Source organism: Papaver somniferum, chromosome 11, assembly GCF_003573695.1.
Source record: "Papaver somniferum cultivar HN1 chromosome 11, ASM357369v1, whole genome shotgun sequence".
NCBI classification, from domain to species: Eukaryota; Viridiplantae; Streptophyta; class Magnoliopsida; order Ranunculales; family Papaveraceae; genus Papaver; species Papaver somniferum.
In genome coordinates, this window is record NC_039368.1 from 69,156,512 (window position 1) to 69,170,008 (window position 13,497).

The 13,497-nt window shown below is 37.2% G+C and overlaps 1 protein-coding gene across 9 annotated transcripts; it reads left to right on the forward strand.

The window, feature by feature from the left end:
• Positions 1–2,298: 2,298 nt before the first annotated feature.
• Positions 2,299–8,942, forward strand: LOC113323685 (suppressor of mec-8 and unc-52 protein homolog 1-like). 9 transcript variants are annotated; one of them, XM_026572026.1, is made up of 10 exons: positions 2,299–2,418; positions 5,006–5,075; positions 5,849–5,978; positions 6,746–6,803; positions 7,222–7,270; positions 7,678–7,761; positions 7,844–7,947; positions 8,103–8,189; positions 8,268–8,321; positions 8,737–8,942. In XM_026572026.1, exons 6-10 carry the CDS (start codon positions 7,719–7,721, stop codon positions 8,917–8,919), a joined length of 471 nt encoding a protein of 156 aa, XP_026427811.1. In that variant the 5' UTR covers positions 2,299–2,418; positions 5,006–5,075; positions 5,849–5,978; positions 6,746–6,803; positions 7,222–7,270; positions 7,678–7,718; the 3' UTR covers positions 8,920–8,942. The 9 variants fall into 9 exon arrangements, with proteins under 9 accessions (XP_026427811.1, XP_026427815.1, XP_026427814.1 ...); XM_026572030.1 differs by lacking the exon at positions 5,849–5,978 and adding an exon at positions 8,398–8,473 and having other exon boundaries at positions 8,737–8,793; XM_026572029.1 differs by lacking the exon at positions 5,849–5,978 and adding an exon at positions 8,392–8,473 and having other exon boundaries at positions 8,737–8,786.
• Positions 8,943–13,497: the final 4,555 nt, after the last annotated feature.

Here is a 13,497-nt window from a genome sequence, read left to right on the forward strand (position 1 = left end):
TCTTTTTCGTTGACCCGGTCAAAAGAATCTGTCACGATTTACAAATTTACCCTTGAAAACCCGATTATACTAATCACAGGTTCACCATCTTTATCACCGGTAAATAAAAAAATAAAAGAAAAACAACCTGCCTCTCTTCCTCTCTTCTGGTGCTGCTGCCGGTATAGGTTCTCCATGAATGAATTTAGAAGATTGGGAGTGCTAAGAGGGGAAAATTGATTCCGTGATGAAGTAAGGAGACAAATTTGGTGATTGTGTTTAATTAAGATTTCTATTGTTGTTTCAATTTGATTGATGGAATTGGTGATTGCTGTTAGGGTTCTTAAATCGAAAGCAAGAAAATCCAGGGTTAGGTAATCGTTGGTGGTCATGGTAAGCTTTAAATTGGGTATTTGCAAACATGAATGATATTTGTTAATTGGTAATTATTGTTACAGACAGATTTTGATTTATGGGAAAGTAGTCATGTATGTTTAGGTGCCTGGTTGTGTTTCCCATTTACTCATCCCCATTTACTCCATAAGAAATGATCAGTTCAAAACTATAGTACATATTTGGTTTTTGCGCAACAATCTCGTGAACCATTCCTTATTAGTTCTTTGTATGGATTTTTTCTTTCTGTCTATATCACCTGTATTCGTTAGGATTATTTGTTGATTGATAGAAACAGTAGCAGTTGACACCCCTTCATCACCAGAAACACGCTTATAAGGTATTCGACAGATTCCCAAGCCAGTTCTAACTTCAACTCCAACTATTTGCAGCGAGCAACAAGACCCGAATATGTTTATTCTAGCTTGGTGATTCCAGTGGGTTTGATCAATTGAATTACAATAATTTGTTGTTGTTTTTTAAATTTTTGGGCAAGAGAAGATACACAACAACAGTGAATTGAGTAATGATTCAAAACTGAGTCAGCATCACAATCGGTCCTAGTAAGACTATTTTGGGGGTTTAGTTGTCTTTTAACAGGGTAGATTAACTGCCAGGTGTGCATTAATGGACGTTAGCCTTTTTTTTCTTCAAAAAAACGGGATGAATAGTCAAATGAATGGCATTTTATTAATTTTGAAAAAAACAGTGGCACTTTCTTAAACATGAAATTAAAAGTGTGGCACTTTATTAAAATCCCCTTTTTAGTCCAGGGCTAAATTTGTAAAACCCTGCATTTAGTGTGCCGTCACCTCTACAAAGAAACGGAGCCATGTAAAAGTGATGAGTGTTAAACCTCTTCACTGGCGCATTTATTGAGCAACTCAATATTTTCTCATGAAATTTACCCAGAATGGTGCATGTAGCAACAATCCCAGATATTCTGTAAATTTTGGCACCTTGCCTATATTATTCAGTTAATATAAGTTCCTTTGAATGCCTTATGTGCTATGTTCCCCGGCTGAACCCTCAATGTTTATATGGCATGACAATTTGTGTTCACTCGCACCAGAGTAGCACGAATTTCCGAGTATCAAGGATAAGGTCTGTGCATAAAGTATTCAATCGGAAATTGTACTGCTCTTTGGAAATGAACTTAAAGAACTCTGTGTCAACACATAGAATTCAATCAATTTCGTGATAATTCACAGGATCCAGATATTACCCTGACTAATTTGCAAAATTAGGGTTTTGCGCCTCGCGCAGTATATCAAACCTTGCCTGTCGAAATTAAGCCTAGGCAAACTAGGTAATTAAATCCGCCATGTATTAGTGGGCGCAAAATCTTTCCCAGAATCAGAAAACTAGAAATAAAGGAGTCGCAGAATAAGAGCAGCAGCAAAGGGAGGCGTGGCCATGCCTTAGGCCAGCCGGCGCCATTTACCATTGTCCATGCCCCATGTTTCCAAAACCGGCCCTATTTCCCTCGACCAATTAGGTCGCCTTAAATGCGCCACACGCACATAAGTTGTGGTTGGGCCCATACTTGCCGACACTATTTCCCATCAACCAATAAGGTCGCTTTCAACTTGCCACACCCATGCTTGGCCGCCCTCTTTTTTTATTAACCAATCAAGTTGCTCTAAACTTTCCACAACATTAAGATAGGTGGAATTGCAACTACACGAAATTCAGGGAATAACAACTCAGATTCGCAACGGAAATGTAGCTGTTGCGAATTTCTGTGGCTAAAACTTCACAACAGAAGTGTGTTTGCTAATTTCGCAACTGCTGATTTTCAGTTGCTATTCGCAACTGTTTCTGTTTTAGGCGTGCGAAGTACCCGTGTGACAAAAAACACCTTCCAACACTTTTTTTACTGTTTTTCCCCGAGCGTGCAAATTTCGTGTGTGCACTCCTCTTATCCTTGGAGAAAATATCCAGTTCAGTCATTCAACACTCGTCTTCTCTCTCACTCTCTTTCTCCTTAAGAAAAAAACTCTCCCGCGATGAATCTTTCCCGCCGTTGAAATCAGAGGAAGCTAGGTATGGATGATGATTAGTGTTTGTTATTTAGGGTTTAAATCGATTGATGATGCTTTTCTGTTAGTGTTTGATAGTTAGGGTTTGGTAGGTGGGGTTTGGTAGTCGATTGATGATGCTTTTCTGTTAGTGTTTGATAGTTAGCGTTTGGTAGGTTGGGTTTGGTAGTTAGGGTTTTATATCTTTTGTTCAAATCGAGTTAGTGATGTATTTTTTGTGTATTTTGGTAGATTGATACTTAGGGTTTTATGTATTTTGCTTAAAGTGTATTTTCTTGTTCTCAGAAGATTGTTTAAAAGTTCAATTAGTGATGAATAAGATGGAATTAGAGATGGGTTTTACCTGAATTAGAATTTGAGGTTGAAGAACAGCTTGAAATTGGTAGTTAGGGTTGGATCTGTTTTAATGAAGATTTGGGGTTTGATTGAGAACTGATGCTGTTAATGAGGGTTGTGGAAATGGATAGTAGAATGATGTGATAAAGAGGATTTTATCTCAATTGCCTGAGCCAGATAAATCAAAGGTAATTGTTTTCTTAATTCAATTTAGTGGATTTGTTCATTGTTGAGTTTATGTGATAATTTATGAAGTTATTACTTGAATTGGGTATTGCATGAAGCTGTGTATGGCGGTGGTTTAGGTCGATTTATAGAGATTTGTACTTGTTAGGGATGAAGCAGAATTTGGGATTTAGAATTGGAATAAATGTTTGTTACAGGAAGTTGTGTTGGTTTGTAGTGAACTGAATCAAGGTAATTGTTCTTGTCAGTAAATTTGGTAGTTTAGTTATTCATTTCAGTTATGAGTTTTGAAGTTGTGGATGATTAATGAAATGTTAGGATATTCAATTGAAGTTGAAGCTGACGCAGTTATAGACTGGAAGATTGTAGAGAATGGTGGTGCCATTGATCTGATGGAGAAGTTTGAGTTGTTACTGTGAGTCTTGGTGGTGTTGTAATGGTGATTGTGGATGAATGCTTAGGATCTTGCAGAGATTGTCTAACTCAGATGATCGCAGTAAATGAATCTATTCAAATGAATGAAGGTTGTTGGTATTGATTGTCGAGGTGGTCTGTAGAAGATGTTGATGAAGTGGTGAAACTGGGAGTGATTGTTATTTGAGTTGTGTGTCTGTGTGCCTGAATTGAGGGTATGAACAGAAGATGAGATGAGTATTTTCTTGTTCGTGGTATAGAATATGAGTGTCTGGTGGTGAGATGAATGAATTGTGAGTATTGTGTATGGAACAAGAGTTGCAGGCAAGGAAGAGTATTGTGTAATCTGGTTTGAGGTGAGATTAGGGTTAAAGTTATCTTTCAAATTATGGATTCAATTATTAGAGTTATTTAAGTTTAAAGTTGTGATTAGATCTGAAAAAGTAGGCTAGTATTAATTTTCTTAAGGACAATCTTTGATTCCATCATAGAGACACTGTTTTTGTTTTGTTGTTTACACTTAGGAATTTTTAGTTAGTTTTGGATTGAACCAGTAGAAATTGAGGAATGTTTAACAAGGATTTGGAAATGATATAGAGTATTGGTAATCACTGTCTAGATAGAAACTTCAGCTGAAATAGTATTTGTAGTTTAGGATTGGCTAATTTCGATAATTCATTTAGTTTCGTATTGGTTTAAGAGGTCGGGAGATGTATTTTAGATTTCATTTCAGAGACATGGTGAGAACAAGGTTTTAAAAAGCGAAAGCGTGGGGCGAAGCGCTCTCATACTAAAGCGTAAAGCGCTGCGAAAACGTAGAGCGAAAGCGAGCTTTTTAAAATATATAAATAAGAAGTTGTCAACCAAATAAAAGAAAACTACGAAGTAGTTCAGACATAATAAAGAAACAATTAAACAAAGCATATGGCATACTGATATTGCCTATTCTACCCAAGAGCTATTTTAATAAACTAGCCAGGAATGTCTGTATCATTCATATCATCATGTAGACAGTCATCTTATCATGATCATTATGCCCCATCAATTAGCTTTATTAGTATTTAGTTAGAAAACGTGAAACAGGCCCTACTAGGCTTCAAAGGCCAGCTTTTTATTTTCTAATATAAGTCAATTCGTAAAGCTGCGCTCTAGAAGCGCCTAGGACCTGAAGCGCAAAAAAGCGCGCCCCAGAAGCGCCTTTTTAAACCATGGGTGAGAATTTAAGCTAATTTTATGCTAAACGTTTAGTATGTTAATGGGTTTCATCAGTTTTTTATGTTGTTCTCAATTCTGAACTATTGGATATTTTTATTCGATTGGTGTGCATATTAACTGTGGCGATGGGTGTGTGTAGTATGCATTGTTTGGGTGTTCTGTTTTCTTTTGGACAGATATAAATTTATTTAGGAGACCGATTCGTGTGCATACTCCATGTGATTGTTTTGTTTTCTTTTATTTTCTTCTTCTGTTTGCGATAATACTAATCTCATGGTTTGGGGGCTTTTCATGAGGATAGACTATTTGGTTAGTTAATGATGAAATTGATATTCCTTCATCTGGGTTATAATATGTTCTTTCTGTGTTTACCTTTTATCAGCAATTACCATTTTTACTATAAGCTTCCGCTGGACCTTGCTGATTCTTTTTCCTTTTAGTGCCAGGCGATACATCTACAGCTGAAAGCGAACTCAAGGAAGCGGAAAGTGAATACTACATTTGGCTTGAGTGAGTGTGCAAAAGCTTTTGCCTAATCTGTACGTTTTGTATATGTCTTTTGTGGTGTCGACAACGACTGATAATACGTATGTACTAGGTTTGGTTAATGTATAGACTTAAGCTATCTCGAATGTATGAGTCATGTAGTTAAGAAAGTAGCATTCTGTACAGGTGGACACAGTGATGTTGTTTAATATATATAATCTTTTTTGGTCTAATAACCTTGTTAATAGTATGAAAGTTGAATTACCCTTTCGCAAGTAATGTAGTCAGTTTTTGGTAGTCCTTGTCAATCTTCTCGCCCCCTGTTTATTTTCGTTTAGCATCTTAGCATTATATGTTAGGAACTAATGAGTATGGGTCGTGACTAGAATGGATCTGATACTTGGGTTAGGATATGTACCTCCACCTTTAGAAAGTGGATTCAGAATCTTAAGTTTTATGCTTTCACCTGGGATTGCACTTGTTATTCTCAAGAGGTTTACATCGTCTGTCCCTTATACCTGGGATAACAAGGTAACTTAGCAAGTCACGTGTCACAAATGCTGTTTTACTGTGTCGCTGAAGTGCAAGGGGAGATGGGATATTTTTTACAGATGCTCAAGGAGTCTTATTTTTAGATGTCAGATGTCTCATTCTATTTAGCATTTTAGGGAGTACGATGCATCAGAGTATTTTTGACTGGCAGGGAACTGGATACTCTGTAGCTGCACTTACTAAATATATATTACGCTAATTTCTTTTTATCATAGCCTTCTCCTTGTTGGAAAGTTCTTTTGTAGCTTTGCTTTTGTTTGCTCTGGGGATAAACGACCAAGCCAGTAGGTGAATTTATAACCTGATTGTTAATGTTATCAAAAGCACAATGGTTGTCAGCTTTATCAGTTGATATCTTCTAGTTGAGTGTTATAGGTAACTACTTTTCTTATGCTACAGATACATTTTAGTTTTGGCATGAAGGTAGTTGTTTTTATCATATGTATATGCCTGTATGTGCAATGGTGTACACTGAAACTTCTGAATATAAGCCACCGTTAAAGTAGAGACCAATGCTGTCTAAATTAAAGGATTTTTGTGTATGAGTTAAAATGTGGATGGAAGTCTGAGCATCTACATACACAAATGACACTGTAAAAGCAGAACAATATTATATCTGTTTGTTTTATCACTAGTTATTTGTAATTCTGCCATAAACATTGTGTTGTGATTAGGAACTTTAGGTTATCTAAAGCTCTGTTGACTAAGAAGCTTATGATACCAGCTAACTTTAACTTTGACGAGTTTATGTACCTTAACTAGGATAAGGTTGAAGCTGCCATGAAAAGCTCATAGATAAGTTATATGGACAGCACTTCCAACTCTATGTATCTGAGCTGGGATTGCAGGGCTGGATTTTTTCCTTTCTTTTCGAAATAGTATATGTTTGTTTTGTTTGAACGTATACCACCATCACATTGTTTTCTAGGTATCTTAGTATCTTATCTGAAATTGGCCTGTAAGGGTGTCCAATAGCCCATTAGATTCTAGGTATCTGAGCTATCTCAAAACTCTCCACTCTTTGTATCCTTCAAGCTGAAAATGATTTGCATGTTCTCTTGATATCCTTGCTTATGTATCTTTAAACATAAAAGATGTGAGTATTTAAGTTCACTCATGTTTTTTTTATGCTATTTCTGCAGGTGGAAGATTCAATCTGAGATTTCATAAGGAGTTACTGCAGCTGCTATTGCTACTCAGGTATGGTCCTCTTCTTTATTTAGTTTTCTGTTTTGAGTTTGATTTTAGTGAAGTTTAGATTCTGTTTTGTGTTTATACCATGAAGACACGCAGTGCCATAGTACTTCTTTAAATTCCTGATCTGGAAGGGTGATATTGAGTTACTGGAGTAATCGGTCAGCTCGTTGACAAGCATTGAACTTTACCTTGAAACAGTCATTGGTTGTTCAGGCCTAAACTCCAAACCTTTGTTTTCCTATCCTAGTGGTGCATTTTTTGTAGCTAATATACTGGCTTTTCCTGTAATGTAGTAATGACATTCACCTTAAAAGTGGAAATGATTATGCCGAATTATTTTCTTCTCAATCTCCAGAGTGTACTTACTGATTTAGTGGCCAAAAAATTGCTGCTTAAAAATGCCTTTCCTTTTTTGTGACAGGCTTATCAAGAAGCAACCAAGGAGAAACGCCGTGCACAAATTGCTCAAGGTTTGCTTTCATCTTGATGTGATGCTTTCACATTTTTTTACAGTATACCATCATTGCAAATTTCTGCAGTGATGTTGAGGCTCTGTGGCACCCTTATTTTGTAGCTTTGTTATAGCAGTTGAATGTTCTACAATTATACCAGTTAAACCTCTTTTCTTATTCTTTTTTCTGTTAATTTTACTCTTGGTTTTCCGTTGAAAATTTGTACTTTGGAGCTCCTCATTTGAAAAACTATTCTGGCCTCTTGGTTTGTTTTCTTGCAGTTTCCCATGATTATTGAACCTTTTGGTGCAGTGCTAGTATCACTGAGAGATTGAGGGTCGAGGGAATATTTAATTTTGGTGCATTGTTTATGACTTATCGTATGCGTTCGTTAGGTTTGATTGTGTTCTTAATGTATTTCTCAGCAATTGCTGCCGAAGTTACTGTGGTGCCGCCCTCAAGATTAATGGCTCTCATTGGTCAGTCTCTGAAATGGCAACAGCATCAAGGTTACTATCCCATTAACTTTTTATTATAAGTTCTTTTATTTGCCTCTCCTGTCTCAGTAAAACATCCTTATGTCTCTTTTAGGTATGCTGCCCCCTGGTACTCAGTTTGATTTGTTTAGAGGAACTGCTGCAATGAAACAAGAGGACGATGAAACTTATCCAACAACTCTTGGACATCCTATCAAGGTAAAGTATAGATTATTAATTATATAAAGTGCACTCACTGTATGTATTGTAACTATGATTTTGTTATTAACCATATTGATAGAGGGTACACACAAACTTGAATTCAATCATTTTACATGTCTATCTTGCTGATTATTGGAGGTGTCTCAATGCAGTTTGGAAAGAAAAGTCACCCGGAATGTGCTCGTTTCTCCCCAGATGGGCAGGTCCTTGTGTCTTGCTCTGTTGATGGATTTATTGAGGTATATCTGGCTTTTAATATTCATGCTGGCATTTCTTTAAAGTCATCCCTTGCTCTCTGACTTTTCAAGCTGTTCTAGGTTTGGGACCATATAAGTGGGAAGCTCAAGAAGGATCTTCGGTACCAGGCTGATGTGAGTATTCTGAGCTACTGATTCTCCTTAATTCTAATTCAATAAGTTCCCATGTCCCTTTATTTGACAGTTTCAGGCTTTTCCGCTGAATAATTTTTGTTTAAAAAGCAAAATAGCATCCCCCCACCCCCAATTCAATCTACTCAATTCAGGTAAACATATCAATATCAATAAGCAATAGCGCACGAGTATTTGCATAATATGATTGCTCTTCTAGTTGTTCTTAAAGAGTTATTTGTAGAATATGATTGAATGGATTGAATCTCTGGGTCATGGGTAGTTGCAGGATAAAATAGAATAGAGATTTTATTTTTGACCAGGTTGATAGACGCATTTATGTGTCTGATTTGTTCTCAATGTTCCGTATTGTGAGTACTCGATTTTGTACTTATTATGGTTTTTTGTGTGTTTGTAGGTATTTTTTGGAAATAAATATTGTTGGAAAATTCGTCTCGAAAAGTTGCTCGGAGCACCCCGGAGAACAATTGCTATACGGACCCCCACTTTTGCTAGGGGGCACCCGGCCACAGTGCCGCAACAAAGGAAGGGTTTTGAAATTTTGTTTTCGATTCTTCATTTTTCATTAGATAGAGTTTAATTTTAATATGTTTATGGCTTTTGAAAAAGCCATTTCTAGCTAGTGTTATGTTAGGGTTTAAGTAAAAACCAACAAATTGTGTAAACTCTATATTTATATGCTCAATAATGATTTGAATGACTAGTAGTTTTTTTTCATGTAACTTGGTATTTTATTGTTCTTGTGATTTCATTGATTATTTATGCTTTTCAATTGATATGGAGTGTTTTGGTTAAATCTCTTGACGTGATATGCTGTAGGATTGATAGGTAATGCGTTAGAATCGCTATCCATGAAACGAAGAGCGGAGAAACAATATTTGAAAATGCTTGGAATTTATTTTTAACAAATAGTAGAATTTGCATAATTAATTGGTGGAAATCGAAAACCTTAATAACCCACACTCATTTTGTTTATCTTTAAATTATTTATCATTTCATTTTGTTTCGAATTTCTAAAAATCCTTAAAACATTATCTTGTTGATTACTTAATTTTTGGTATTAGTTGGTAGAGTACTTCACACTCCTCGTGGGAACGACCTGTACTTTCCTTTGTCTACTAGTTAGACGCTATGCACTTGCAGTATATTATTGTAGGTTTCGTAACCTACCAAATTTTTGGCGCCGCCGACGCGGACTTGTCTTTAGACTAGAGTTTTTAGATTTTTATTTTTTTTTTCATTTTTATTTTGTTTGTTCTTCTTTATGTTTTTGGGTTTTTGTCTTTTCCTTGCAGATTTTTGAGTTTGGAGCGAAAGAAAAATTTGCCAAAGCTTTTGGTGAATACTTAAAGATTTGGAGTAAAAGCAAAGCGAAAGGATCGAAAGAAAAGAAGAATAAAAATTAATTAAAAAAGAGAGAGAGACATTATTTTTTTATTAAGAATTATTTTTAGATTATCTTTTTCTTTTGCACTTTATTTTTGGACTTTGGACCGTGAACTTTGGGACCTCTTTTTTTTTTTTAAAACCTTCCTGTTTGCAGAGAAGGACGACGATTACGATATCGCCTTGGCCCCTCGGGTTCGTACATGACATATGAGTCGTGGCCCGAGTCGATTTCAGCGGTTCATCCCCCGTCTGGAACGAGAGGTAAGTTTATCTAAACACCCGCGAATCCCCTGTCAGCGGGTTTACTGGATTCCTTCGTTTGGATATATGCTGAGGAATTGAAAACAACTGCTTTAATTTCCTAGTAAAGGGCAAGGACTGGCCATACAAGATAAGGGTTTGGATTTCATCACCGTTCTCTTCTTGCCCGCCTTAGGAAAACGAAACCAAACGCGAACCTAAGACTACAATTTTGACTAGAACGAGACTTATAGGGTAACGAGCTTAATAGGAAAGTCGTTCGAAAAATATTGGTTACTCTTTTGAGCATACTTTGAAGTTCATGATGGTTTCTGTGAGTTGAATACGCCGCCTTGTAACGCCGGTGAGGCCTTGGGTATCAAAGCTCCACGCAGCTTCCCTCGTCTCTATTCAACTTATTTTAACTCGGATTGATTCCAGAGAGGTTTGTTCAGATTGTAACAAGTTCCTTTTCGAAAGAATAGAAGCTGGTCTAGAAACAATCTAAGTGGAGTCATCATGCTTTTTGTTTGCTAGAAATCTTTAGGTTTGCTTTGGTGGAGTCAGCCTGCTTTGTGTTTGCTTAGAACCTCCCTTCCTTTAGGATTCTTTTATTTGTTTTTCTAGTGTATGCCCGAGGTCATTAGAAAACGGGCTTGGAAAAGAGATAATCTAGATAGATTGATTAGTGAAAAACCTAGTAGTTCTTCTTGTGGAAGCGGGGAGCTCGAAGGCTCTTCTTTTGAGAGCCCTGTTTTTGGAAACTTCAGTTTTGAGAATCTGTCTCTTCGTGAGAAATATACCCCTAGTACTTCAGCTGTGCCAGTGATGGCAACTTTGAAAGATTACATCTTCCCAACTAGGTCCACCCGAGCCTCGTGCATTAAATTGCCAGCCACTACGGCTAATTTCGAGATAAAACCTAGTATTCTTCAGATGATCCCTATATTCTTAGGGAAAGATGATGAGAACCCTTATTTTCATATTAGGGACTTTGAGGAAATTTGTGGGACAATTAAAATAAAAGACCTTACTGATGAAGTCTTGAAACTTAAGATGTTTCCCTTTTCCTTGAGAGATAAAGCCAAGACCTGGCTGAACAACCTACCATCTGAATCCATTGAAACATGGCAAGAACTTATTGCTGCTTTCTATATGAATTCTACCCTAAGCATAAAACTGCGTCTGTTAGGAAGAAAATTAGTGCTAGTGTGCAACAAGAGGGAGAGTCTCTTTATAGGTTTTTAGAGAGATTCAATGATCTCCTATCCCAGTGTCGTCACCATGGATTTGAGAAGATGAAACTCGTAGATATTATTTATGATGGTTTAGACTATTCAACCAAAGTCGTGCTTGAGTCTATGTGCGCTGGTGAGTTCACTAGTAAAAGTGCTGATGATGCTTTTACCTTCTTAGGAGCTGTCGCTGAAAAATCCCAACAATGGGAGTCTTGTGTTGAACCCCAAAAGACTCTTAGTCAATAGAAGTAGCACCAATGTGGTAGATACAAGCTTCGGGTCAGATGCTAAGTTTGCTGCTTTGTCTAGAAGGTTAGAAGCTTTGGAATTGAATCATCTTAAACATAGGTCTCTTGTTGAACCTGATGATAGGTTTAGAGCCTCTCAAGTGTCTAGTTGTGGAGTAGAACCCAACAACTCGTTTTGGGAAGATCAGGTTAGTGAAGAGCAAGCCCATGTTGTCTATAACAATGCTAGGTTTGAGAACCGTCAAAAGTTTGACCCATACTCAGAGACTTACAACCCTGGTTAGAGAAACCATCCTGATTTTTCTTGGTCCAAGAGTCAGAATCAAGGACAGTCTAGTAATTCTCAGCCTCCCCCAGGTTTTGATTATGCTACGTTTCAGAATGAGAAAAAGATCTCCACCTTAGAAGAAACCCTTACTATGTTAGCAAAGAACCATGAGATGTTATCAAAGAACCACTATGGTTTTCAAGAAGAAACCAGGCAGAATTTTAAGAATAATTCCCAGACTCTTGCTAAATTAGAACTTCAACTCGGCCAAATAGCTAAGTTTCTTAGTGAAAGAGAAGATGGAAGGTTCCCTAGTCAAACTGATCCTAATCCTAAAGGAGAGAAATCGTACAATCATGTGAATTCTATTACAACCCTTAGGAGTGGAAAGAAAGTTGACAATAAGGTTGCCATGCCTGATAGTGAACATGTTGTAGTTCACCCTTATGAGCCAGAAAATAAGGAGACTGATAGAGTCTCCAAAGAGACCAATGAGAGTCATGCTGAGCCCGGCTTTGTTCCCAGAACCCCGTTCCCCCAGCTGCTAGTTCCAACTAAGAGGGAGTCCAACTTTAATGATATATTGGAGGTTTTTAAGCAGTTTACTATCAACCTCGCATTGTTAGATGCGATTAAGAAGATTCCCGCTTATGCCAAGTTTTTTAAGGATATGTGTACGCAAAAGCGAAAACTTAGTGTCCAGAAGAAAGCCTTCCTAGCTAGTCATGTGGGTTCTATTATTCAGAATACCACTACTCCTAAGTATAAAGACCCAGGGTCCCCTACTATTTCTTGCACAATAGGTAAATACCGTGTCGAGAAAGCTTTGATTGACTTAGGAGCAAGTGTGAACTTACTCCCATACCATGTGTACCTTAAGCTAGGACTTGGTGAGATGAAACCTACCCAGATGACACTTCAGTTAGCTGATAAGTCCGTTAAAATTCCTCGTGGTGTGATCGAGGACGTTCTTATTGAGGTTGACAAGTTTATTTATCTAGTGGATTTTGTTATCCTAGATACCCAACCTGTCCCTTACCCAGAGAACCAAATACCAGTGATTTTAGGTCGCCCGTTTTTATATACATCCAATGCGATCATTAACTGTCGAAATGATATTATGAATTTGTCTTTTGGTAATATGACTATTGAGCTGAACATTTTTAATATTAGTAAGCTACCCTCTGAACTAAATGACTCGAGCATAGAAGAGGTGAACATGATATGAACATTAGTCGAGGAGTCATTACCAAACACTTTGTTAGAAGATCCATTAGAGAAATGCCTAGCCCATTTTGGGATTGATTTTGATGATGACGATGTGATTAATGAGGTGAATGCTTTGTTAGATTCAACCCCTTTGATAGACACTAGTAATGTCTGGAAACCTAAGTTCGAACCTCTACCCGTTTCTAAATCTACCCTAGTTCCTTCGTTAGAAAAGCCTCCTAAGTTGGACCTTAAACCATTACCAGATACCCTGAAGTATGTGTTTTTAGGCCCATCTGAAGCTTTACCTGTGATTATAGCATCCGACTTGGACAGTGATCATGAAAGTAGGCTAGTGATCGTCCTTCAGAATAACAAGGAAGCTTTAGGGTGGACCATAACAAACATTAAGGGTATAAGTCCTACTGATTTTATGCATCATATCTATTTAGAGAGTGACACCAAACCTTCTAGGGAGATGCAACGTCGACTGAACCCTAATATAGAAGAAGTAGTTCGAACCGAGGTTCTTAAGCTGTTAGATGCAGGCATTATCTACCCCATTT

Bases quoted from the DNA above. Each gene is read 5' to 3' on its own strand.
- LOC113323685 (XM_026572027.1), top strand. From the start codon at position 7,719: ATGGCTCTCATTGGTCAGTCTCTGAAATGGCAACAGCATCAAG. The intron at 7,762-7,843 runs GTTACTATCCCA...TGTCTCTTTTAG, and splicing joins GAAATGGCAACAGCATCAAG to GTATGCTGCCCCCTGGTACT. The intron at 8,190-8,267 runs GTATATCTGGCT...AAGCTGTTCTAG, and splicing joins CTGTTGATGGATTTATTGAG to GTTTGGGACCATATAAGTGG.